Source organism: Amphiprion ocellaris, chromosome 17 (assembly GCF_022539595.1).
Source record: "Amphiprion ocellaris isolate individual 3 ecotype Okinawa chromosome 17, ASM2253959v1, whole genome shotgun sequence".
In the NCBI taxonomy this organism is placed as follows: Eukaryota; Metazoa; Chordata; class Actinopteri; family Pomacentridae; genus Amphiprion; species Amphiprion ocellaris.
In genome coordinates, this window is record NC_072782.1 from 3,680,091 (window position 1) to 3,707,435 (window position 27,345).

The window sequence follows — 27,345 nt, forward strand, 5'->3', positions numbered from 1 at the left end:
CAGAGAAGACATTAACTGCAGATTGTAAATTTGTAAAACTATAAATTTAAAATAATTCCTAGACCATGACAAGTTGTTTTGATCTTAAAGTAAAGCACTAGATTGTTCATTTTGTGTCTCATTTTTGCAATATTTTGTCTTGTTTTTGCCCTTTTTTGTCTGACTTCTGTTGTTTGTCTCATGTTTTTGTCGTTTTGTGCTTCCTTTTTGTCTCGCTTGTATTTTTTTGTCTTATTTTTGTCATTTTCTGTTTTGCTTTATTTGTTATTTTGCCCATCGTTTTTGTTGTTCTTTTTTTTGTCTCTGTGTCGTTTGTCTCATTTTTTTTATAGCTTTGACTGGTCTGTCTGTTTTGTTTCTTTTTGTTTTGTTTCATTTCTTATTTTTGTCATTTTTGTCTTGTTTTTGTTTTTTGTCTGAGTTTTGACATTTGTCTCATGTTTTTGTCATTTTGTGTTTCCTTTTTGTCTTACTAGTGTTTTTTGTCTATTTTTTGTCATTCTGTTACTTTTTTTGTCATTTTTTTGTTGACACTGACGCATTAATATTGTTGAAATTGAACTTAATTTTCTTAAGAAATTTCAGGTTGTTCAAAATGTTTTGTAAAAAGATAATTCCTTAAATGTGAACATTTTCAGAACTGACTTTTTTGCACTAAAACAAAGAAATAAATTTGGAGTTGTCATTATTTATAGGTTATTATGCTTTGATTTTACTGGTCCAGCCACTGGAAATCAAACTGGGCTGAATTTGGCCACTGATCTATGAAAATACACTTGTTTTTACATTTGCAAAACAGAAAATGTTTCTTGTTGAAATTCTTTTGAAGCTCAAGCAAAACAGGTGACACATGAGCATCAGAACTACAGATTAGAGAGAGCCAACATTAAGATGCAATGCACAGTATGAACGGCTTATTCATGCCAAGGACACAAGCCATTTTGTCTCGTAAAGGTTTTCATGCCAAGCGCTCTTATTGTCATCATGACGGCATTAATTCTGAATGGGGTGGAAATCAGTGGAACAAGGAACGGTCCATTATTCATTCATTATTGTTCGACTTGTGTGCTTTCAATGATTAATCATTGTCATTACCTAGAGAGTGCAGAGAAGTGCAGCAATCTTCAGAAGAACACACACATCTCATCACGCTGATAGTCATAATAAATACTAGCTTGGCTAAAAAGATGCCAGTGACCAGCGCCAACTGACCATTATCACGTTTTAAACTGCCAAAGACTTTCTGATATACAACAGCTCTTCTTACTTCCATTTAGGAACTCAGCAATTAGGGGGAAAAAGAGTGAAATACTCATTTTATGTTTGTGATGTAAGCAAGCAAAGCATCCTCTCCTAAATATATAACTCAGAACTAGTGCTGCCGGAAGAACACCCATAAAGAATATCAGCACATTGAAAGCATAAGGTACAACTTACATTATATTTATGTACAGAAAGATCATCAAAATGATCTCATGAGCTCCAACCTGATCTGGGACCTTTGTTGCATATCACCACCAACTACCCACAGCACACTAAAATCCCATTTCCACAATCTTACTTGAATAAATATATTAGCATCATTAAGCTGTTGCAGCACTATAAACCACATTTCACTCGTAAATATTTGCTTCTTTGTAGCTTTTTGGTCTAAGATGCAAAAAAAAAAAAAAAAACCCAAAAAAACGGCCTAGTTAGAATCCGGCAAAGACCTCAGACAGAAGTATTTCCCTGCTATCTCCTGATGTAGGAAAATTCAATAAGCTTTAAAAATTAATAATGACAAATGAAGATGGCCTGAGCCACTCTACAGATAGGTATCAGGACTATCCAGGCATACGTACATTAATGGATTAGTATTGGCTGTAATGAAGCTGTTCTTTCATATCATATCAATAATTTAAACTTACCAGCCTCATAATTTTGAACCAAGGCCTTGAACATTTTCAATAAGAAGCTTATGAAGAATAATGACTTTCAAATTTAGACTACAGCTGTTATTGTCAGACACATATTTATTCAACATTTAGGTATTATGTCGGACACAGCGTCTGAGACAGCCTGTATGAAAAGGCTTGGACCGGGATTGGCCACAACAAAACTTGACAGTATTATCCCTAATAAGAAATACACTTCAGAGAAAATTGAGGAAACAGAGACTAATATATGCAGATTATGGACTGCAGCTGTGTTTTGCTCAGTATGTACGTATACACAAGGGTGTTTTGGCTGTTTAATAAACAACTTGAAAGTTTTTCCCTTTAATTGCTTTTCAACACTGAATCTTGATCAATATAATATGGCTTCTTTGACAAGAATTTAAGAAAAAATGCTAAAGTGAAAACAGATTTCTTCAAAGTAATCTCAAATAATGGAAAAAATTAAATGTAAAATAAGTAACTACATAGGTATTAACTCACCTAATTCAACACAGGTGCAACCAGTTGGTGCTAGAATTCACACTATTAGTGAAATGATGATCATCTGAGTGCAGTGAATATGTCTCAAGTGATTGTAGTATAAAGACACCTGTATCTGAAAGGTCCCATCATTAGTGAATCAGTACTCCTGACTTTAACAGCACCACGAAACACGACAAGCAACTCCTTGAAAAGGCAACTGAAAATCACAAATCAGCCAGTGGATACAAGTAAATTTCCAAGTCACGCAATATTCCTTGGAGTACAGATAAATCCATCATTTTAAAAAATGGAAGGATGGGCACCCAGATAGCTGAACTGGTTGAGCGGGTGACCCATAAACAGGGGCTATAATCCCTGACACAGCGACCTGGCTTCTATTCCAGCTCACGGCCCTTTGCTGCAGGTCTTCCCCCAATTCTTCTCCCCTACTTTCCTGTCTGCCTCTCAACTTAACCTGTCAAATAAAGCCAAAAATCGCCAAAACAGTAACTTAAAAATAAAAAAATTGAAGAAATATGGCACATGCATAAATCTAGAGCAGGCCGTCATCAAAAACTGAGTGACTGTGCAAGAAAGAACTTGTGAGGGAGGCCACCAAGACACCTATGACTGAAGGAGTTCAAGCTTCAGTGGGTGAGATGGGAGAGACTGCATACAGCAACTGCTGCCTGGGTTCTTCACCAGTCAGAGCTTTATGGGAGAGTGGCAAAAACAAAGCCACTTGCTGGAAAAATGCTCATCTTAAATGTCCACTAGAGTCTAGAGAGACTCTGGTCTGACGAGATGAAAGTTTCTGACCATCAGACGAGACGGTATGTTTGACGGACGCCGTACACTGCATCTCATCACAAACACACAACCCCCACCATTAAGCATGGTGGTGGTAGCATCATGATGTGGTGATGCTTATCGGAAGGCTTGTAGAGGATAAACGGAATGCAGGAAAGCATCAGGAAATTCTAGAGGACGAACTAATGCAGTCTGTAAGAGAACTGTGACTTGGAAGATGATTAGTTTTCCTGCAAGAAAATATACAAGGAACGTTACACAGAAATAAATGAAAGACAACAAGCTGAATGATCTGGAGTCACGACCTAGACCTCAATCTGATTGAAAATTTGTGGCTAAACTTGTAAAGGACTCAGAATCCCCAAGCAACCTGACCAAGCTTGAGCAGTTTTACAAAGAAGAACAGGGTGTAATTGTAGTGTCCAGGTGTGCAAGGCTGACTGAGACTTATTCACAGACTCAATGCTGCAACTATGACAAAGGTTCGTCTACAAAAAAACTATAGTTATCAAATAATTAACTGTCCTGATCTGCGTGGCTTACCACCTTTGCTGGACACAAATTCACTGAGCAGTCTATTATTTTACAGCTACGTGTTTTCAATAAAAGATAAGTAATTATTCATTTATCACTGAGCGAAGTAATCATTTAGCAAAACAAAAGAAAATCTGTCAGCAAAGATTTCAATGAGTGATAAAGTACTTAAGTTTTTGTGCATAAGAAAGCACTAAAAATGTGTCTGCGTCCAGGTTTATTTATTCTTTTGTGATTGTAAAATAAACATTTAAGCTTTGGACAAGTGTAATTTTTCACTAGTTTCTGGCATTTTCAAGCTAAAGCTGCATTTTGCACAACTGCATTTTGAGACATTTCCTTAGTTTGGTTGTTTGTTGATCCAAGTAATTACTGTTAGAAATCTGTTTATGACAACATAATCACAGTGTTGGAATGAAAATTACAGAGCACAGGTTAAACCCAGAAAGTTTTGACAGTGAAGCAACTGTTGTCTGAAACTGCTCAGTCGGTTTTAATAATGCTTCATATAAATTAATTATGAATATGTTGTCTGAAATGACATTTTTTCTTTTTGTCTATTTTATACTTGACACTGTACAAGTCAGTGTCTTTTCTGACTGCTAATATGTCAGTGTTTGAGTGCTTCATTAGACACTTCTAGGGTTTTGTTTTCTGGCTAAATGCAAATTTATGCATTTCTATTTGTCTGTTGCACCGAAAATGTATCAGACTCCAAAACAGAGGTTCATTCCAAACCATGGATTTGTGCACCTTTACTTACAGACTTCAGAATCCGCTTCCCCATGATGTGGACTACTACATAACATCTAAACACATGGTGTATATGTGCATGCAGTAGGATAACGACAGTCGTAAGGCAGCAGATTATCTAACACTCACCAGTTCCACATCAGGAGGGATAGTAAGCCCAGCGGGAGCAACAAACGGTTCTTCACTCTCTTCAGGCTCGGCCTCTTCTGTGCGTGTGAACAAAAAGAATAATATCAACTCTCGTTAATTTTTGTAACAGAAAAATAATAATCCCTACTGGATATCTACCCAGTTGAGCGGCAAAATTACGATTAATTCAGAATCTTCAAACATTTGAAAAATGGATGAAGCACATGCCTTCCACTATTTTCCCCACTACACAAATATATCAAAGTAAAATACCTTTCCAGCCTTTACCTTCATCATGAGAACAACATACAGGTCAGGTGGAAATGATCTTAAATTTTTTATGTGGTCCTCTGGGGAGTTTGCAGAGTGATAAAAGGAACCCTTCAATTTAATACAAAACATCTATGGATGGAAAAAAAAAACACTCAGTCTTTCTACCAGGCCGATGGATTGCACTTGGCTTGAAGTGGAAAGTGTCCCGTAGGTGCCATTTGAAATCAACTTTTGCCAAGGAATAAAAACCATATAGTGTGTTTCACTGCCTTTTATGCTCCAATTTAGTGAGGATACATAATAAAAACCCTCCAAACACTGCCACAACTCTGAAAAAAACACTGAAGACACCCTCTGAACCATTGCTTAAGTTATATAATAGGATTATTATCATGGCTGACTAACTTGAACTTGGATAATGCAGCTAATTTCTAAGCGGAACATTATGTATACCCCGCTGTTAATTACACATTTCAACAAAATCCAGCATCACCTTTATTCAAAACTACGTACAGTACGGCCACACATTGACTCAGCATCTCCAAAAGGAGGCAATCTTCTTACAGTATAGAAAGTCGGTGAAGGCAAAGTAAATCGATTTACATAAATTCAGCTGATAGACAGCATATTCAAATTAGGTTCCTTATTTTGATAGAATATGAAATGCACAACTATGAAATGAATGCGTAACAGCTGATGTGAGGTTTTAGAGGGAGGCTAACAGAAAGATGTATTTGTCATGTTTAGGAAAGAGTAAACTGGAAACCAGATCAAAACTGCCAAACAGGAATTATGAACCTTATTGATTTCTTCCCAAAAGGCTGATTCCACAGGTATAGGGAGCTTTAGCAGACTTATTAATACCCTGGTCTCAGCTTTGCAAACTTCCCAGAGAGACTGAGAGGCATCAAGTCAGCTGACCTGTCAGGAGGTGCTTCCCATATTCTCTACATCAAATATTTAAATGTGCAGAAGTGTGTTTGTGTGCAAACTATTGAGTTTTACCCCTTGAATGAGGACTTTTATGGAAAGTCACATTCACAGGTTAAGATTGTATTTTGGGGTTCATGTTAGAATTAATTTTATATGACAGCTTAGGTAAAGTACCAGAAAACACACTGGGTCAACATGGGTCCTCAGGTATGGATGGAGCACCAAACACAATGACAAACGCAGTGAGAGGCTGTTAATCGAGGCGATAATGTACAATATTTTGATGCGTGCTTCACAGGCACAAATTCAACTTCAGCTGCCCCCTCGAAGGTATGCATCTGCAGATGGTTGCTTTGGATGGATTAGAATAGTTTTAAAAGGAAACAGCTGCAGTCTTCTTCACTACAGGCTGCAGAAGTCCAAAATACAAAAACTAAACCTAGCAGCTAAAACCATAGATCTGGCACAGAGCCCACTACAAACAACACATTGGAGACATAAAGGGTATATCAAAGATCCCAGATTTTCATGCACAAAATCTGTATGCACACTGCGGTGCGATTATTTTGAATAACTAAAAGACTACAGGGGTGTTTGGTAACCCACTGGAAGCACATTAGAGCCATAGTGGGGGAACAGGAAAAAAGCGAGACTTTGATGACTTTAGAAAACACCATTCTGCAAATTCCTGTGCTTTGTAGTGTTGGCTAATAATAAAGCCGTGCGTATTTATTTCCTGGCTTTGCCCCATCCATCCAACACCGTGTACCAATCAACTATGTGACTAACTATCGGACGATTTCTCACCAGGTTCCTTGTTTGCTTCCTCCTCCTCGGTGGGCTGGGAGGGATCGTAGTAGTCGGCGCTGTACTTGAAGGCCACTGCGTTGTAGGAGCCTTCATCAGCCAGAGCCTCACTCAGACGTTTGTACTCCTCCTCTGTAGAAGATGAGAAAACACAGAGAAAAAGTGAGTAAAATGTGAATCATTTTATATTCCAAGAGCACAAATTGGTCATGATTTTCTATTTTGACGTCGCCTTGGAAAACTTGCACTATTCTGTATCAATTACATGCTCAGTTAGCATCACAAGCTGGTAGCAAATAGTTTTTCTGACACTTTTAGGGCATATTCAAACCAAAGTTTGATTGGTCTGGTCTAAACCTGTGGATGTGGTCGGTACACTTGCTGCATTTTCCTCTGGTTTGATTTCTTTTCACAAAGGAAACTACTAAGTGAACCAAAATGCATTGCTAAAAGCTAGAGGAGATTGTTTATTCTACCCACTGATGTGTCTGAGGTAAAAGCAACAAAGTAAACAGAGAAAAGGTCCCATCTTTTTAAATATCAAAACAGCAATGTTGTGCATTGGTATCCTGGGTCAGATCTTGTTTCATTCCAGAAAACTGCTAACAAATGTTAATTTCACATCCAAGTATAAAAAGTGCACATGGTTACAGAAGCTGTTTAGGTCAAACTTGCAGAGGACAACTTGTAGTTAAGTTAGATTGCTTTTACAGAACCAAACAAACACATCCAAAAATGGTCTGTGACTGGACTAAAACTACATTTTAAGGTTTTATTGCGGTTGTTTTTTGATTTTTAAAAAAAATTCATATGTCATCTCTTAGCATTTAACTCAGTAAGGTGACAGCCTTGTGAAAATCTAAAATGGTTACTTCTGATTGGAGAATTTTGCTAATGTTCATAAACCTGAATACAAAATTTGGTCTCGTGTTAAAATGCATTTTAAAAGTAATCCTTTTTAGGCAACATAAACAAATCTTCGGTTATTCATTGGTAATTACTTTAATATCCACTATTGCTGACTCATAATTATTATGAACTGATCAAAATAAGGTTGTTGATGCTATGGATGTTACAGAGGTCAAATGATTGAGTAATTCTCTTCTAAATTACAGTATGTGATTGGAAAAACAACTGATTAATAGAAACACAACTCAGGAGCCCCTCTGCCCTCCATCCAGGAACTGTACTCCACTAGAACCAGGAAGAGGGCAGGGAACATCGTCACTAAACTGTTTTCCCTCCTCCCCTCTGGCTGGCGCTACAGAGCCCTGTACACTAATACCACCAGACACAAGAACAGCTTCTTCCCCACTGCCATCCCCCTAATAAACAGCTGATCCATTCTCCACACCTGTACAATATACCAGTGTATATGTACAGTACTCGCCACGTTTTGCATTGTATTATGACTCTCAGGTAAGTTTGTGTTGTAAGGTAGTGGCTGTGTCTTTGTTTTTTCCTTTTTAGATAGCATTAGCAATTAGCAGTTAGCAACTGGTACTTGCATCTTAGATGAAGTCTGCATGTCTAGCCTCTGTCTGTGGTGAGCTTGGCTGATGTAGTGAAGTATTTTAGTAATTAGTGGCTAGTATTAGCATGTAGCAGTAGCAAGTTTGGTGAGCTGACTTGTATAGTTTCTTTGTCAGCAGTAAGTTTGTTTTGGACATTGTAGTAGTCCTGCAACTAGCAATTATCAATATTCACTACTGTGTTTCTATATTCCTTCCCAGCTTGTAAATAGCTGTATATACTGGGTTAGATTTATTTTTATTTCTACTATTTTTTCTTTCTTCTTCTTTCTGTAGTTTTATTACTACTATTCTCTTTCCTTATTCCTGGGGTGACACCAACAGCCGAAACCAAATTCCTTGTATGTTGTGTACTTGGCCATTAACCCTCCTGTTGTCCTCATTTACAGAAACCAAAAAATATTGTTTCCTTGTCTGAAAAAAATCAAGAACATCAGCAAAAAAAATTCCCAAATTTCAGAAAATTTGCAAAACTTTCAGGAAGAAAAGTCTGATTCCTTAAAAGTTTTGTTTAAAAAAAAAAAAAAATCCCCTAAATTTGGCAAGAAAATTCTTGTAAATATTTTCAAAAAATGAGTGAAAATCTTCCAAAAAAAATCCTAAAAATGTCTAAAGTGATTACATATATATCAGTAAAACTTGTAATACTTTAAGAACATTCACAAAAAAATCAACCAAAATCCAGTGAAATTTGCTGGATTTTGGTAGATTTTTTGTGTGAATGTTCTTAAGAAACATTTTTAACATTTCTTTTTTCCACCAAAAAATGTTCAAAGATTTCCCAAAAATGTTGAAAATGTGGACATCAGAAGTTTCACTGAGAATATTTTTTTTCTCTCCACATTTTCAAACTTTAAACTGGGCCAATTTTGACTCGCAGGACGACACGAGGGTTAAAGCTGATTCTGATTCTGAGTTACTGGTTTCTGAATAAATATACATGCTTGGTCCAAGCAACCAAATCTTTTCTATTGAAATTCATAGAACACTACGATATACTATTAAGGGAAAAAAGCCATGGCAAACTTCCAACTAAAACTATCAATATTTCTCATGCTTTCCTACATTCCCTGCAGTGGACAGATGGGTAATAGCTTGAGTGAATGGGGTCAGCCCTTCAAATTCAAGGGCAAACCAGCCTGGGGGGACGAACCTTCTGTAGTGAGTGTGTGTCACACAAATTATTAGCTGACTCATTCTGTTCTGTCAGTTTGGGGATAGGACACCATATTTCATTTAAAACTGTAGGTTATTAATTCAATCACAGTCATTAAGTCTGTCTTTCAGAAAGGCGTTTTGTCATCAAAACAGATAGTTTCACGATAATGTAAGACGACTTAGATGCAAGTATCCTCCATGAGTTGAATGTGATTTTCATAGAAATGGCAGCTCTTTAGCTCAGAAACAAAGGGGGTCCTTTTCAGAAAGAGAAAGCCGAGAATGCCTCAGATTGGGTGTTTCTCTGCTCTGAAGATTTGAGCTCGATCTGATTTTGTTAAGAAGCCTAGATTAAAGGATGTAACACGTGTTAAAGTTGCTGCTTCTTAGTCTGTACAGAAAGGCTTACTAGTTTATCCTCAGTGGAAGTCTTCAGGAAACGTGTTCAAGCAGGAGATTACAAATTATCTGGATATAAACACCGACTGCCTATGAAGACGGTGAAGATTTCAACTGTGAAACAGAAGGACATCACTGACGAGGTCAATCAGGGACTAGACTAACTCAATTAGTGTAATGAGACACGAATGAAAGCCTCTAAAGCTCCTTCCAAACATAAACTCCTTTCCATTCTTCTGAATACATCTGAACATTTGGGCTTCATGTCTGAATGAAAACGCTGGTGAGTGAAGTCAAGGTAATGCATTTAGACTGTCTGATAAACTTCTTATTATCTTCGGTTTACTCTTTGGTTTCCTCCTTAAACCTTGATGCACTGTCCAATCTCACACAGGGCAAATATCATACAATGTGTCTCTTCTTATGTACACGTCTGAATACAACCATGAGGGAACATTAACACAAAATTGCCCGATTTTTGAAAGACAGAATATCATCACGCTCACAGACTGTTGAAGCCAGTAAGTTATATATCCCATGTTTGAAAGGAGCTCAAATATCAAGGGGACTTTTTCTGTTCTACCATGTTGACACTGTTTTGTTCTGGTTCACCACACAGACAGTAACCCTCAGAACCCTGAAACTCACTAGCAGGCCTGAAATGCATGGGACCCTTTAAAAAACAGACAAAATAACGGCCTTTATCAGCCTTAGCAGAAATAATTGTCAATCCAGGTTCTTGAATTCCTCATTTATAGCATGTCATTTTGTTGAAAAATCTAATCAAATATAAGCTTAAAATATAATATTATTTCAAAATCACTGCAATCTCCTGGAAAAAAATAAAAATTCTGAGCTCCTCGGTACAATTATGTAACCACATTTGACCCAGTTTTAACCAACAGTACCGTGACAAAAAATTAAGGACTTTTTGGCTGAACTGTTTACAAGGAGCAGACAGGACATAACGATGAAAACAGATTATAAATATACGTTGTAAATTATCTATAGTATGTAGAGTTACCACTTTTCTCCAGTATTTAAAACAACTACATCTAGTTGAGGAAATTAAAGAAATTGACCTCAGTATCAACCTGCTTTACATTTAGGGTGTCATATGTTTATTTTTATTTAAACTATTAGCTGACTCATTCAGTTCTGTCAGTTTGGGGATAAGACACCATACTTCATTTAAAGCTGTAGCTTATTAATTCAATTAGTCATTAAGTCTGTCTTTCAGAAAGGCGCTCTGTCATCACAACAGCTAGTTTCACTATAATGTAAGACGACTTAGATGCAAGTATCCTCCATGAGTTGAATGTGACTTTCATAGAAATGGCAGCTCTTTAGCTCAGAAACAAAGGAAGCTACATTTGACAGAGTTATAACCAACAGTAATGTGACAACAAAAGAGGGACTTTGTGTCTGAACTACCTCAGTATCACCCTGCTTTACATTTGGGGTGTCATATGTGTATTTTTATTTACGTTTTACATTTAAAATGTTTTCCATTTTTGCTGAATATTGGAGCTAGCATCGTGCCCACCTTGTCTAGCCTCTTCTTCCAGCAGGTCAGTGTGCAGAGCCAGGTATCTCTCCTCATCGCACAGCGCCTCAATCCTGGCCTCTTCCTCTGACAGCTGGTAGGATGTATTCCATGACCCGCTGTCATACTCTGAGAGGTCATGTAAGTGACCACGCCCATCGTATCTGTTGGATGAAGAAAGGGATTAGAGAGAAGGAAGTCGACGAAGCTTTTCAGACAAAACATGGACCTACTTACCAAGGCAGTGGGGCCTAAAACCCACAAATCGCTACATGAAAACTGGTCTACCTCTGTCAGTCTGCCATGAGCCAGTCTAACTGCAAAATATTGAAGAATCTGAAATTTTCTCAAAGTACTGACAACACAATAAAGACATATTTAAGACCTTGGGCTTAACTTTTGAAAGTGCTCCTAATATACCTAGCAAGGTTGCTGCTTCTACTGGCTTCCTGGACAAGTCTTACAAGCCAACAACCCTACATCCAAAAAACCAAATAAAAAAAAAAAGGAAAGAAAGACAAACAAAGCAACTCGCCTCTTACCTTACAGGGTTCAATTCCCCCCCTGTAACACTCATCATTACTTCTACATCTGCAAAGAAAGTTACATTCACACAAACCCGAGCACATAAATACCTATCCGTAAGAACCCAAATGGACGACATTTTCCAGGGTTCGTCCCTCTACGCCATCTCTCTGTTGCAGTTTCTTCATGGAGACAAAGAAATGGGGTGCTGTGGTTGATATTCGGGGTTTGGAAGGACCCCTTAGCCTACCTTGCTGGGGAAAAACTGGGTTATGTGATAAAGACATACATACAAAGGTGTACAAATGAAACATAAGTCAGATCACTGCAGACCAAAGTGATTCAACAGAGTGATTCCGATGCATTGGTCGGAGTAGTTTAGCATGTATTAGATATCTGTTTGCTTCTGTGAGGAGGTGAAAATATTACTCCATCTGCAGAAACATTTTGCAGAAAGCACATTATAATCTTTTGTTAGCGATCTTTTGAATCACCTTAACTACAGTAACTTTAGTCTGGGTTCGAATTTGCTCCGGCCTTGAGGATATCAGCAAAGCGTAATAAAATGCTATGCCACTTGGTGACTTGTTCACTTGATATTTAATGCAAATTTCAGTTTGAAAAAGGACAGAAAGCGTGAAACGTCTTCTGTGTCACACTTCACCTTAAAGCCACATTATTCAGGTATGTCTGAAGTTAAAAGTTTCCGGAGCAAATTCTCCTAACATGCCAAGATGCAAAGCCTGTTTCAAAGCTAACCTGAATAGTCCTGAAATAATCTGTATAATTTGTCTCAACTGCCAGTTTAGGAGACACAACTAGCTCGAATACAACAGCTCTGATACAGATACTAAACCCTGTCTGCAGTGAGGCTATACTATGTAGAAATGTATATCATAAGATTATTAATAGTTTTAAATACATTGCTACAGCATTTGTATCAGTGTTGCTGCATCAGCCTGCAGTAGTTTTAGCTAGTGTATAATAAACTGGCAGATTTTTGGCCTGTTTTGGCCTAAATAAGGGGTGTCAAACATGCGGCCCGCGGGCCAAAAGCAGCCCTCCAGAGGGTCCAATCCGGTCCTCAAAGTGTAAAAATTACAGAGAAGACATTAACTGCAGATTGTACATTTGTAAAACTATAAATTTAAAATAATTTCTAGACCATGACAAGTTGTTTGGATCTTGAAGTAAAATACTAGATTGCTCACTGTTCTTTTGTCATTTTGTGTCTCATTTTAGTAATATTTTGTCTTGCTTTTGTTGTTTTTTTGCAGATTTTCTTCATTTGGCTCATGTTTTTGTTTTGTTTCTCATTTTTGTCATTTTGTGTTTCGCTTTATTCGCTGTTTTGTGTATTGTTTTTGTCATTTTGTGTTTTTTCTCGCTTGTGTTCTTTTTTGTTGCTTTGTTTCATGTTTTCGTCATTTTTTGTCTCGTCATTTTTTTTGTCTTGTTTCTGTCACTTTGTGACTTTTTTGTCTAATTTTTTTGTCTCTTTTGTTGTTTTGTTTCGTTTATCTCATTTTTTTGTCATTTTGTATCTCGCTTTTGTCATTTTGTGTCTCATTTTTGTAATATTTTGTCTTGTTTTTGTTCGTTATTGGCTTTTTATGTCTGAATTGTGTTGTTTTGATCAGAGAGTAAAGCACTATATCATCAGTTCCACATACCTGTTACTAAATGTTGTGTTCCTTTGTAGACATTCTGTGATCTGTAAGTTGTAATATGTAAATGATAAACTGAGGAATAATGTTGCTGAAATTGAACTTACTTTTCTTCAGAAATTTCATGTTGTTCATATTGTTTTGTAAAAAGATAATTCCTTAAAAATGTGAAAATCTTTGCACTAAAACAGAGGACAAATTTGGAGGTGTGTTTATTTATAGGTTTTTGTGCAGTGATTTTACTGTTTCGGCCCACTTCAGATCAGACTGGGCTGAATGTGGAACCTGAACTAAGAGGAGTTTGACACCTCTGGCCTAAATGTTCGCAAAGATTGGAAGGCTTTTGCATGTTAGCATGTTATTTCAGAAACTTCAGATACCATTTGCTGTCAGTTCAGGACGTCCAAAGACAAGTTAGCAGGCAATAAATGAAAAACATTCGTCGTCAGTTGAGGGTATACATCCCAAGCTTCTGCAAGACAAACTCCAAGTGGTCCCTTTTGGAAACAGGCTAACGGGACAGGATAGATGGTTAGCATAATGTTTCGGTCTACGTTTGTTCAACCGACCTATCAATCATGATGCTCTTGTCCCCCATCCATGGGATAAGGTGTTTTCCATGATCGTGGTAAAGAGCCCGTTCGTCGTCTCGGAACAGTTTGCAGGCATAACCGAACACCAAGAGGTCGGCGTATTTATCGCTGTCACTCACGTCCTTCTTCACCGGCTTGTTGTTGTCTTTCTTTGCCGCTCCGCGACGAAACATCCTCACCGGACGGTCGACGAAACGGATTAGCTTTAGCTGAGCAGTAACGTCGCTACTGCGGAGGTTTTCTGACCACCAAATAGCTGGCGAGTGGTCCAAATATCACAATAATCCTTGAAGGTTTCTGCCAAAACAATGTTCTACATGCCGAGAGGCGCCATGTTGGGAAGAAAGTAAATGTGGCCGTTGTAGCCAATCAGCACTTTCGACATTTTCGTTGCACGATTAAAGCTTTCCGTCATAAGAAATAGTTAAACTTTGAAATACACGTTATGTTCGCTACCATATAATTTTGTTTGAATGTATGAATTATTTATATGACTTGTTTTCTTGCCGTGATAATTATTTTCGTCCGTGTCGAATGTGCCGCGATGAATCAACTTGACTGCCACAGCTGTGATCAACTAAACTAATTAATGTGATTTTTTTTATGTCTGACAGCAGCATTTTGAAGATTTATGGGTCAATATCAAGACAGTAGGAGTTTAAAAATATTACATTTACCCCCGATAAAGGTGATATTAGTGAAAAGAGACAATGGAAAAATAATGTGACATATAAATGTTGAATAAAGAAGATTTTGGGTTTTAATCGGGGACATTTTACGGGTCAATATATAATTGTGGGACTTTTTCTATCATAGTTGACATTTTTGCTGTTTTCAGGCCTAAAATCAACATAAACAAACACCACATGGCATTTTAAAGAAAGATTCTTCTAAATATTGTATATACAATTGAGGAAAATTGAAATTGAAAGTTATTTATAAAGATATTGTAGTAAACCTGTTGACTACTTTCTATTAAATAAGTCAGAAAGCCTTGGAGTCTGGCCAGTCTTTTCTTCAGGAGGAAATGACATCATGTGGAGCAGGTCATGTGATCTGGAATTAACACACTTCCTTGAGAGCTGTTTTTGTAATGGGGAACTTAGTGGAAAGTTATTTCTGGGACACAGATACAGTTTGTTATTTTCCATATAAAATCTGATATATTGCCAAAAAAGAAATATCTGTCATGATCATCTCAACTTAATAAAAACAACACAATCAAAACAATTATTGAATAAGCTCATTTTATTATTGTTTAGCTAATTAGAAGGTGGTTGTTATTAAATTGGGACAGTTATTTAGTTGACATTTTAGTGATATCCAGTCATTTTTTATTAACAAGTAATTGTTTCCATAATAAATAATTATGGAATTTGTGAAGACATGATCACAATGAACATAAAAAACATTATTTTTTTTTTACTTTTAATAAAAATGTATGCAAGATATATCCCATGGACTTCAAAAGGCCCTCAATTATGTATTGAGAGGTGTTTTTTTAATGGGGAACTTAGTTGAAAGTGATTTCCTAAACTTCATTCATTATATCTGTGGACTCATCTGCAAGTACTTTTGTCATTTGCACATTCAAACACATTCACATTTGCACATTTCTGTATCACTCGTATATTCTGTTAATTTTTTTTATATTATTCTATTTTCTATATTTACTGTATTTTATTTTACCTTCACTTTAAACCCTAATATTCTGTGTTGTCTTATTGTTTACTCCCTTATTGAATATCCACACTGCTGTAACAACTTAATGTCCCACCAGGGATAAATAAAGTCATCTAAGAAAGCCCTCTTCTCATACTCTGATTTGCATCTGATTGGCTGCCATGTGGTTAAACACTGCCAAACAAATGCAGAGAGAGTCTTCTTCCTGAAGATGTCAGGAACTGTTTGAGCCACTTCAGCCAGGAGGCTTCAGTCTCTCAGGACCCAACTGCTTCCTTCCAGCAGCTGGCTTCATCAACAACCAGAGATCCCCAGTGACTCCATGTGTTACATTAAACCACAGCTTTTTAAATAGGATATTATCATCATTTGCAAATTTCAAGTTGCTTACATTACATATACTACTGTTCAAAAGTTTGAGGTGACCCAAATAATTTCATGTTTCCCATGAAAAGTCACACTTTTATTCATGTGCTAACATAACTGCACAAGGGTTTTCTAATCATCAGTTAGCCTTTTAGCTAACACAATGTAGCATTAGAACACAGGAGTGATGGTTGCTGGAAATGTTCCTCTGTACCCCTATGGAGATATTCCATTAAAAATCAGCTGTTTCCAGCTAGAACAGTCATTTACCACATTAACAATGTCTAGACTGGATTTATCATTCATTTAATGTCATCTTCATTGAAAAAAATGCTTTTCTTTCAAAAATAAGGACATTTCTAAGTGAACGGTAGTGTACATTCTCAGACAAGTGATTTGCACATTCCTGCTAAATGTAAGTATTTCTATTACTTTCATAATTCCTTGGATTTACTTGCTGTTTGTCTGATTAGTAACACTCCTTCCTTTCTGCGTGACACTGTCTATTGACTTGCACACTTGCTCTTTTTTTCAGCTGTTCTCTTAAAAAATAAAAAAAATCTGCTTATCATTGTTTACTGTTATGTTAGGGCCACAGTGTGGGATCTTTAAGAAACAGAGAAAACCTCCATAAATCCTTTTTCTTACCAACTCCCTGTGCAGTCTGAATAATGATTACATTTGTAGTCTTTTCCACCACACACACCACGGCCTTATCATGTTCTGAATCCACGTCAGTCATATGCATGGCACACTGTTTCACTCTTATCTTGTACAATAAAACATGAGCATCATAAAGCTATGTAATTCTTTACTTTAGGAGGATAATATTTAGGGAAAATACTGGTGATAACATTGTGCAATGAATATTGGTGAGTTTATGTGTTTTTGTGGGCATCTTGGGTGCTATAAGAGGAAATGTGTTGCTTTTTCAGATGCCTGAAGAGCAGCAATATTGTGCAAATAAAACTTTTAAAGAGAGGAGCTGAGTGACAAAAAAGCAAATGACTAGATTTGATGTTTTTTCTTAAATGAAGGATAATTTTATAGCAGATATGAATATAGTGGGTTTGGTTTTACAGTTTTTCTGTACTGTAAATTAGACAAGTCTCTAATTTGGAGCAAACAACCGAGTGTCATTTCCAGTTATATTTTTAGACAGGTAAAGGAAGATCAATGTGCAAAGCGTTTCTAAGCCTTCCAAGTTGTGAATCTTTTCAAGCGTGCCTGTAGCAGTAATCTCCTGCAGAAGCCTGGCAGGACTTGAAGAATTAGCCATTGTTTCGTCTCATGAATGCATCCAAAAATATTTGTGAAGGAAAACCACACCGGAGAAAGATGGAGTGAACCTCAACGTGATTTTGATGGACTCACATTTTTCTGTTCCAATTCGAGTCATGCCTTGTTTCTTAACTCTTTTTTTTTTTTCAGTTGTTTGTGAAATAATTTCCAGTTCCAAGAGCTTTCCTCTGAGGAATCAAACGCCTAGACACAAAAAGGAGAGGTGCAAGTGAGAAAGAAAAGAAAAACAATCACACTTAATAGAAATACTTTACATCTGCAAAACTCTCAAAGGTTTTAAAGCTGCCATTGAAAATAAAGGATGAGGAATTAAATGATACTGAGAAGTCCTGAGATTGATTCCAAACACCTATTAATTGGTAATATTTTTTTTCCAGTGGAAAAAATGTGCAGTTTTTAAGTAACTATCACTTTGTCTCTTTCCACTCATACACCAGGTGAACACACATTAATAGCTTAGCTTGTAGCTTTAAAGCAGGGGAGTCAAACTCATCTTAGTTCAGGTTCCACATTCAGCCCAACTTGATCTGAAGTGGACAGGACCAGTAAAATCACAGCATAATAACCTAGAAATAACCACAACTCTACAAAGTGTGTGTCTACAAAGGAACAAAAGTTTCAGTTACAAGTATCTGGGACTGATTGATATAGTATTTTACTTTATGATCAAATTGACCAAAGTCAGACAAAAAAAGAACAAAAAAAGAACAAAAACAAGACAAAATATTACAAAAATGAGACACAAAATGACAAAAAATGAGACAAACGACATGAAACAAAACAAAAAAGAGACCAAAAAACTGACAGAAAAAGTTACAAAGCGACAAAAAAATGGACGAAAGTGAGACAAAAAATTACACAAATGACACAAACAAGATGAAAAATGACAAAAAAAAAAAGAAAAAACAACAAAAAATAGACTGACAACACAAGCGGGACAAAAATCCCAATATGACAAAAATGACACACAAAACAAAGAATAAAGCAAAACCCAAAATGACAAAAATGAGACACAAAAACACAAGCGAGACAAACAGGAAACACAAAACAACACAAATGAGAAACAATACGACAGAAACATGAGACAAACGACAAAAGTCAGACAGAAACAGACAAAAAACAACAAAAACAAGACAAAATATTACAAAAATGAGACACAAAATGACAAAAGAACAATGAGGAATCTAGTGTTTTACTCTATGATCAAAACAACTTGTAATGATCTAGAAATTATTTTAAATTTATAGTTTTACTAATTTATGACTTGTAGTTAATGTCTTCTCTGTAATTTTTACACTTCTGGTCTGCAGGCCGCATGTTTGACACCCCTGGTTTAAAGCATAAAAAATGATTTCTTGAGAAGCTTTAAAGACGATGAAAAAGATGATGCAACATGCTGAAGGTCACAGTTTCTTAAATCTGCTGTACCTGTAAGATCTCAGTTATCTGAACTATCCACATAACATTTATGATTATTAGATTTTTCTTCTTGATTGCTAATTAAATGTGGCATTTACATATATTGAACAAATAACAACGAGCATGTATATTTTGTGATGATCTAAGGAAGATTTTAATGAATGCATATGAACAGTTCTATTTAATTCCAAATTATTTATGATAGAAAATGTAGCTTAATGAGCCTGATGAAGAACACAGCTGAGCCGCCTTGATCCGCTCACACAAAGAACGTGGAACATACTGACTTCGTAGCCCTGGCCGCAAAGATTTTATCTCCCCATTCTATTATTTACAACTTCTGGCTTTGTTTGTTAAAAGTTGTCCATAGGTTCTCATGAAAGCGTAGCCCGAAATAAGTGGGACGGAGAGCAAGAAGGGCAAAGTGCATTAAAGTACTCAGACAAAGCTTTGTGCTACTGCAGCGGCTACAGCTGTGTTTTTAACAAATGCAGAGTGGATTTGTGCTCGTTAGTGGAGTCAATATATAACTGGACTTTTGAAGTCCATGGGATATATCTTGCATACATTTTTATTAAAAGTAAAAAAAAAAAAGTTTTTATGTTCACTATGATCATGTCTTTACAAATTCCATATCCTCCTGGAAAAAAGTCTGGCCAGACTCCAAGGCTTTCTGAGTTATTTAATATAAAGTAGTCAACAGGTTTACTACAATATCTTTAGAAATAACTTCAATTTCAATTTTACTCAACTGTATATATAATATTTAGAAGAATCTTTCTGTAAAAATACCATGTGGTGTTTGGTTATAGGCGGCCATGTTGATTTTAGGCCTGAAAACAGCAAAAATGCCAACTATGATACAAAAAGTCACGCAATTATACATTAACCCAGTGAATATTCTCACCAGTAAATGTATTATTTATGACATTATATATACAGTTTTATGAATGTTGGCTCAGTTAGAACTTTGGGTCTCTACATGGTTGCGATTGTGCAGCATTTACAATCTTCTGCTCACTGACAAATTGTTGTACTTCTGTCAGTAGAATAGAGACACATTCTATGAATAATCAACATTCTCTTGCAAGCAATATTTTTTTCTTATGCATATCTAGAACATGCATCACATGGGTATTTTTCTACTTCACATAAAAATCTGTGCAATATAGATAACTTGTGCAATATTAATATACTTGCTTCCATTTATGTAAAAATCTGTGTAATACCACTGCCATGTGCAAGAATGTTATTTCTATTTAGTACTTGTGTATATCTTGGTTTATTGTGGGATAATTATTTTATTCTGTACTTCTGCTGTAACACTGTAAATTTAAATTTTGCAGGGGAGATGAATCAGTAGCTCAGCTGTGTGGACTGCATTTAATTCAAATGGCTACGGGTTAACTTTGTATAATTTAAACTGATGTATGCTTCTTTTAGTGTATGCTTTGTGCTCTTTAGTCTTATTTGCTTTTTATAGTCTCCTACTCAGAAAATTTCTATATTCTAACAGTATTTTCAGTTTTTCCATACGTGTGGCCACTAAAGCTTAAATAATGTGTGTACATTCATGTCTGAGTTTCCACTGTAAAGCTTTTCCATTGAAAAAAAATACATATTTTCTTCATTCAACTATTTTTTTGATAACATGAAATATGTTTACATGATATTTCTGCATACATGCCAGTGCATTTCAGTGATTTTTGGTATTATTTATGCACTTCAGTACATTAACAATTCCAGACTTATACCTTTACCTGCCTTCAGTCATACTTTGATGTACATTTCAGTGTTTTCTTCCAACTACTTATGTGCTCCAGTACATTTATATTTATAGATTTACACGTTTACCTGCCTTCAGTCATACTTTGATCTACTCATTAAAAGTGCACTTACATTTGTCAGGTTGGAAACGAAGCAGTAAATGTGACCTAATTACCATTAGTGATATATACATCTTTCAAGTGTTGTTCATGAGTGCTGGTATGTAGGTCGTGTTGCGCTTTCTTCTGGCTTTATAATAACCCATTCCTAATTACTAGGCGGTAATTAAATACCTCGGAGAGTTGTGTTCATAAACGGCCACGGAGCCAACCGGTGTTGAGCTCGGCAGCAAAATCTCTGCAGTCTTATGGATTTAATGTGGATAATTTACAGCATGACTTCCTTCCTCTGCCTCACTGTTTGTGCTTTAGCTTCTAAGGAGGGCCAGATGTAAACTTCTCAGTGATCCAGGCTTGAATAGCATTTTTAGTAATTGGGCAGAAGGAGAATTGCATTTTTTTTTATCCTTTTATCCGGCTTTTTTTTGGCCTGATTCTTTGACTGCTGCTGTGATTTGAAAGTTTTCAAGGATTTATAATATTCATTTAACACGCACACAACACATACAACAAGGTGGGGGGGGGATAAATGTTAATAGAAATATACACAAAGGCTGCATTGTGCTGCATTAGAGGCACAAATTAAAAAATAGGCATAAAATGAAATGTGAACCACATGTGGCAAAAGTAGGCAACTTTTAGAGGTTGAATTAATAGATCAACTTCACCACCTGGGGAACTGCACCCTGGGAAAATTACCAGGAATTAAGAAATACCAAATAGCAATGAAAGCATGTTCACATTTCAATAAGAGCAAGATACACAAACGAGTGGATAGAGAGTTCAAAAACATTTTGTAAATGGAAATAAAAACTGATCTCAATGCTAAATGGAGGCATAGTGGTTAACATCAGGAATGCAAATGCAAATTAGGATGCAAAATAATTAAATTACAAAGCTTAACAGAGTCAAAATCCTCTACAGGTACGTTCTTATTACTTGTAGTAGAATAAATGAATAAAATCAGTAAAGCTCAGTTGGCTGAGGTTAGTGAATGGGGTGGCATGTTATGGAAAAAGAGCCCAAGGTAGCCACCGTATACTCAGCAAATGCAGTCAAAAGACACTCATACTCACACAGTGACCACCTCCCCGGTCGAACAGAAGGAAGAAACAACCCTACAACTTCTATTTCACAGTCACAAACAGTGCACATACAGTTTAAAGTAGAGGTGTCAAACATGAAGCCTGTGGGCCAAAATCGGTCCTCCAGAAGGTCCAATCCGGCCCACAGGAAGACTTTATAAAAGGTCAAAATTACAGAGAAGACATTAACTGCAGATTGTAAATTTGTAAAACTATTAATTTAAAATCATTTCTAAACCATAACAAGTTGTTTTGATCACAAAATAAAATACTATATTGCTCATTGTTCCTGTCATTTATGTCTCCTTTTTGCAATATTTTGTGTTGTTTTTGTTGGTTTTTGTCCTTTTTTTCTCTGACTTTTGTCATTTGTTTCATGTTTTTGTCATTTTGCGTTTCTTTTTTTCCTCACTTGTGTTTTTTGGGTTTTTTTGTCATTTTGTTCCTTTTTTTCATTTCTTCGTCTCATTTGTGTAATTTTTTTTGGCTCATTTTTGTCCATTTTTTTTGTCACTTTGTAACTTTTTTGTTTAAATTTTTTTTTTATTTTGTTGCATGTCTGTCTCATTTTTGCTATTTTGTGTCACCTTTTTTTGTCTTACTTTTGTCATTTTGATCATAAAGTAAAATACTACATTACTATATTGTACGTCTGGCCCACTTGTGATCAAACTGGGCTGAATGTGGCCCCTGAACTACAATGAATTTGACACCCCTGGTTTAAAGGATTGTAAAACTGTTTAACCTTCAACACTAAGCTGAGGAAAACACCGGATAAAACTCTAGCAGGTAGAAATCTATAAGGAAACATGAATATTTCCTCCATCTGCAAACACACCATCAATTTAAAAGCAGCTCCTCTGCTGGAGAATAAAGAACAGAGCAGAGCGGCTATTAGACTGTGAATCTGAGCCCTTATTCCTGCTGCATTTGGACTTTCTGCTGCAGCTTCTGCTCCTGTTGTGATGTGATTAACATACATACATGGTGCTTATCGACTATTTAACTGACTCTATGTACTTGATATTTACTTGTCCTAGTGACTGAAACACCTCCTGATTTGAAAATACAGGCACGTCATGCCTGCAGTCTCTGGCAAAGGTGCACAACATGCAATATGTGCAAACTCAGAAAAATACCCGGTACTTTCAGACCTAGAGAGAAAATAAAATCCAATAAAATCCTCCTGGCACTGTACTGATGCTGCAGAAGGGAGGCCCAGTGACCATGAAAGGCAGCGCTAAGGGAGTTTTCCCACAGCAAGCTACAATGAAAGACATGGCTCCCAGGCACATCAGACCAGACAGATGGGCGACTCAATGACAGGTGACAGCAGAAAGCACACCAGATCCACAACAGTCTGACAACAGTACAGAGAGATTGATCTCTGCTGCTGACCGCTAATTAACAATCCCAGTCAACTCTCAATAAATAATGCGCCAGCTTCTGTAATATGTATGGAATATGAAATAGAGCTCCCTTTTGTGGAGCTTCTGCCACACTGTTAGAAAAAAAAAAAAGTAGAAACACAACCAAATTCAAACACTAATGTATCTGTTGTTATGATGGAGCTAAAGCTGAGAATGACTTTAAATAGCAGACTACTGTGAAATGAACAATAAATGTGACACAAACAAGGCACAAATTGCACCAACCAGACACAAAACACAAAAAACAACACAAAAGGAAACACAAAACTGCAGCGGCAACATATATTATAAGTCTAGTTACAAACATTTAACCTCCTATACTGGAGTGCTGTAATCAATTATACAATAAGTGACAGTTCCAGTACTTTCAATTCTAACAGTAAAAATACAGTAAAATACTGACGACCAAAGCTGCCAGTATTTTACTGTAATTTTACAGAAACATTTGTTACAGTGCATACATTCTAATCTACTTTACATGCTGGTATTAATGTAACTTTTCCCATTAGTTCATGAAATTTGGGAGGAAGAACAGAAACCAACATACTGTTCAAAAGCTTCTGCACTGAAACTGAAGACATAATGGCACGAATGACTTTTATTTAGCACTTAACCTTCCTGTTGTCTTCATTTACGGGCACCAAAAAATTGTTTCCTTGTCTGAAAAAAATCCAAAAATTCTGCAAAAAAGTTCCCCAAATTTCTGAAAATTTGCAAATTCTTCAGGAAGAAAATTCCAATAATTCCTTAAAAGTTTCCCTTAAAAGTTTAATTTTAAAAAACATCCCCCAAATTTGGCAAAAAAATTCTTGTCAATATTTTCAAAAATGAGTAAAAATCACCAAAAAAAATCCTTAAAATATCTGAAGTGATTACATATATATCAGTAAAACTGATATTTTCTTTAACAAACATTTTTAACATTTCTTTTTTCCACCCAAAAATGTTAAAAATGTGGACATCAGAAGTTTCACTGTGAAAAGATTTTTCTTTTCCCACATTTTCAAACTTTAAAACGGGTCAATTTTGACCCGCAGGACGACACGAGGGTAAACTTCTTATAAAGTACACTAAACAGAAAATCATCTTACATCAGAACAGCTTTAACAAGCATCTAAACTACACTTGTGCACTTTTTCAAGTCACTTTTTCTGTTCAGTCTCTTTCTGTAACCAGACAGGCCGACTCCGTGATGTTCGGGACTCTGTCGGGGTCACGCCATCTGTTGTAGGACATCTTGTTCTTCTTGTCGCTGTACTTTATTTATGACTCCGTATGTTTGGGGTTGCCGTCATGCAGCAGAATGAATCTGCCACCTACCAGATGCTTTCCTGATGGATAACATTCTCAACAGCTTTCTAAACAACTTCTTGCGTAAGTTTTGTGCGTCCCATCTCACACTCAGCACTTTAACATTTAGACTAATTTGCACATCTTGACATGTTTTAAAGTTTCTCTTTGTGCACCATTTTTCTTCTGTATAAATTAAGATTAAAGCATCAATTCTTGAGTAGCGGTAAGTAAAATTACCTGGGAGGAGCCAAGGCATTCACTCTGTTGTTAAGGCCTTTGGAACTTTTTAAAATGAGGTATAATAGAAAGATTTCCAGCCAAGTGTCTTCTCTTACAAAGCCCTAATAACAAGGCTTTGCTGCGAGTCCATGCTGAGAAGTGGGAATAGAAAAGCTTTTAAAACTTCTCTTCCTAGGACTTTATATTTCTCAAATAATACCATCAAAAGATCACAGCATTGGCCTTTTTTTCTGATATGTGTGCAGAATATTTCCTCCTGCAGAGAATAATGGGCTCAGACACATATCTGCATCTCTGACCGTTAAATGTATAGAATTTATGGGAACAAAGACATCAAACAGAACTCTGTGGCTGATCTGAGGAGTGGATTTAAAGGAAAAGGTGTTGAGAAATAAGCCGAACCTTTTACAAGCTAACAGGGCAGATGCTTCCATAATCAGCTGTCAGAATGTGTGCATTAGGACACCGTAACAATCTTAAGAAAGTTTGAATGCTCTAAGCCAGGGGTGTCCAACATGCGGCCCGCGGGTCAAAAGCGGTCCTCCAGAGGGTCCAATCCGGCCCTCAAAGTGTAAAAATACCAGAGAAGACATTAACTGCAGATTGTAAATTAGTAAAACTATAAATTTAAAATCATTTCTAGACCTTTGGCAAGTTGTTTTGATCATAAAGTAAAATACTAGATTGTTCTTTTGTCATTTTGTGTCTCCTTTTTGTCATATTTTGTCTTGATTTTTTTTGTCATTTGTCTCATATTTTTGTCATTTTGTTTCTCACATTTGTCTCGCTTGTTTTTTTTCTTATTTTTGCCATTCAGTGTCTTGCTTTACTCGTTTTGTGTGTTGTTTTTGTGGTTTTCTGTTTCTTGTCTCGCTTGTTTTTTTGTCAATTTTTTGTCGTTTTGTTCTTTTTTTTGTCTTGTTTGTGTCCATTCCTTGTCATTTTGTAACTTTTTTTGTCTAATTTCTTGCCTCTTTCTTATTTTGTTTTGTGTCATTTGTCTCATTTTTGTCATTTTTGTCTCATTTTTGTAATATTTGGTCTTGTTTTTGTTGTTCGTCTGTTTTTGTCTGACTTTTGTCACAGTCGTCTCATGTTTTTGTCATTTTGTGTTTGCTTTTTGTCTCACTTGTGTTTATTGTCTTATTTTTGTCATTTTGTGACAAAAAAGAGCTTGATGAGCTTTATTCATTGTTTTGTGTATCGTTTTGTTTCATGCTCTCACTTGTGTCACTTGTCCATTTTTTGTCGCTCTGTAACTTTGTCAAAATTTTGATCTTTTTTGTTTTTTGTGTTGTCTCATCTTTTGTCATTTTGTTTCTTGTTTTTGACGTTTTGTGTCTAATTTTTGTAATATTTTGTCTTGTTTTTGTAATTTTTTTGTCTTTTAAAAAGTAAAATACTACATTGTTCAGTTCCAGATATCTATGACTAAATGTTGTGTTCCTTTGTAGACACTCTGTGATCTGGAAGTTGTAATGTGGAAATGATAAACTGAGGCTGAATGTTGTTGAAATTGAACTTATTTTTTGGAACAAATTTCCGTTTTTTCATCATGTTTTGTGAAACGATAATTCGGTAAATGGGAATATTTTCAGAATGCGCTTTTTTGCACTAAAACAAAGGAAAAATTAGGTGTTGTGGTTATTTATAGGTTAATATGCTGTGATCTTACTGGTCCGGCCCAGATGAGTTTGACATGCATGCTCTAAGTCTATTCTTTGATCTTGCTGAATAGTTTTCTGAGAGGATTAAACTGTCATATCAGATAGATTTGCTTCTACGGAGAGGAACATAAATCTTCCAGCTCCCCACAGTGAGATCCATAACCTCCTGCATCAAGCGACTGTACGGCGGCATGAATGAAAAATGCAAATCTCTCCACATTTAGACACTCTGCTTTTACTTGTTATGCTTGGCACAACATGTCAAAAAGGCACTGGGGTGACGGGAAAGAAAAATCAACAGCCTCGCATAAAAAGGTTGTGTTGAATTTATTGTTGCAGCGAAATGCAGCCGGCCCTGTGCTGGAAAAGAGAAATCTTATGAGTAAGCATGGATTGTTTTACTGCCACGGCGACCGCAGCCAACTGCTGAGAGCACAGTCAGCTCGTTTCTGCCGTTAACAGTCGGACGCCAGACACCGCTGTTGTTGAGCGTGTTCGTTTTTTGAGATCGCAGACAGACAACTTCTCTCAGTTAAAGTTGTTTATTCTGCAATGCCAAGTAGCTTGATATCAAGGACCATTACTGTTCAGAGGACTGTAGTTAACAAAGGTGTTAATCTGAAGGCATCTTCTCAGGAATGGATGAAGTTCACAGTGTACAGAGTGTATTTATGAAAATGTGCAACCATCTCATTGGTCAAAAACTGATAGAGAAGCGCCGTGGTGTAGAGTTGGCTCTCTCTCGTTGGTGGACAGGCTTGTCCATAGCCTCTCACCACACGATCCTTCAATCGTCTGTTCCAAAAAGAAACCCTCCCTATTATGAATTGTATCATTAGATCTTCATTATTAACCATGGTCTATAAATCCGGTCATATGCATTAGCTATAGTCTACTTCTGCAGTCATGTGGT

General features: G+C 36.4%; 1 protein-coding gene and 1 long non-coding RNA gene across 5 annotated transcripts in view; both read right to left on the reverse strand.

The window, feature by feature from the left end:
* sfswap (splicing factor SWAP) overlaps positions 1-14,412 on the reverse strand; it is a 69,120-nt gene extending 54,708 nt beyond the window's left edge. Inside the window, exons 1-4 of one of the 2 annotated variants that reach the window (XM_023278522.3) lie at positions 14,038-14,412; positions 11,277-11,440; positions 6,642-6,773; positions 4,629-4,705 (exon numbers count right to left, since the gene is read on the reverse strand). In XM_023278522.3, the coding sequence (XP_023134290.2) occupies positions 4,629-4,705; positions 6,642-6,773; positions 11,277-11,440; positions 14,038-14,234 (570 nt within the window). In that variant the 5' untranslated portion in view covers positions 14,235-14,412. Of the gene's footprint in view, positions 1-4,628; positions 4,706-6,641; positions 6,774-11,276; positions 11,441-11,911 lie in introns of both variants that reach the window. The other variant, XM_023278525.3, reaches the window with a different exon arrangement.
* LOC129347324 (uncharacterized) overlaps positions 1-27,345 on the reverse strand; it is a 496,469-nt gene that overhangs the window by 292,484 nt on the left and 176,640 nt on the right. The window lies entirely within an intron of this gene.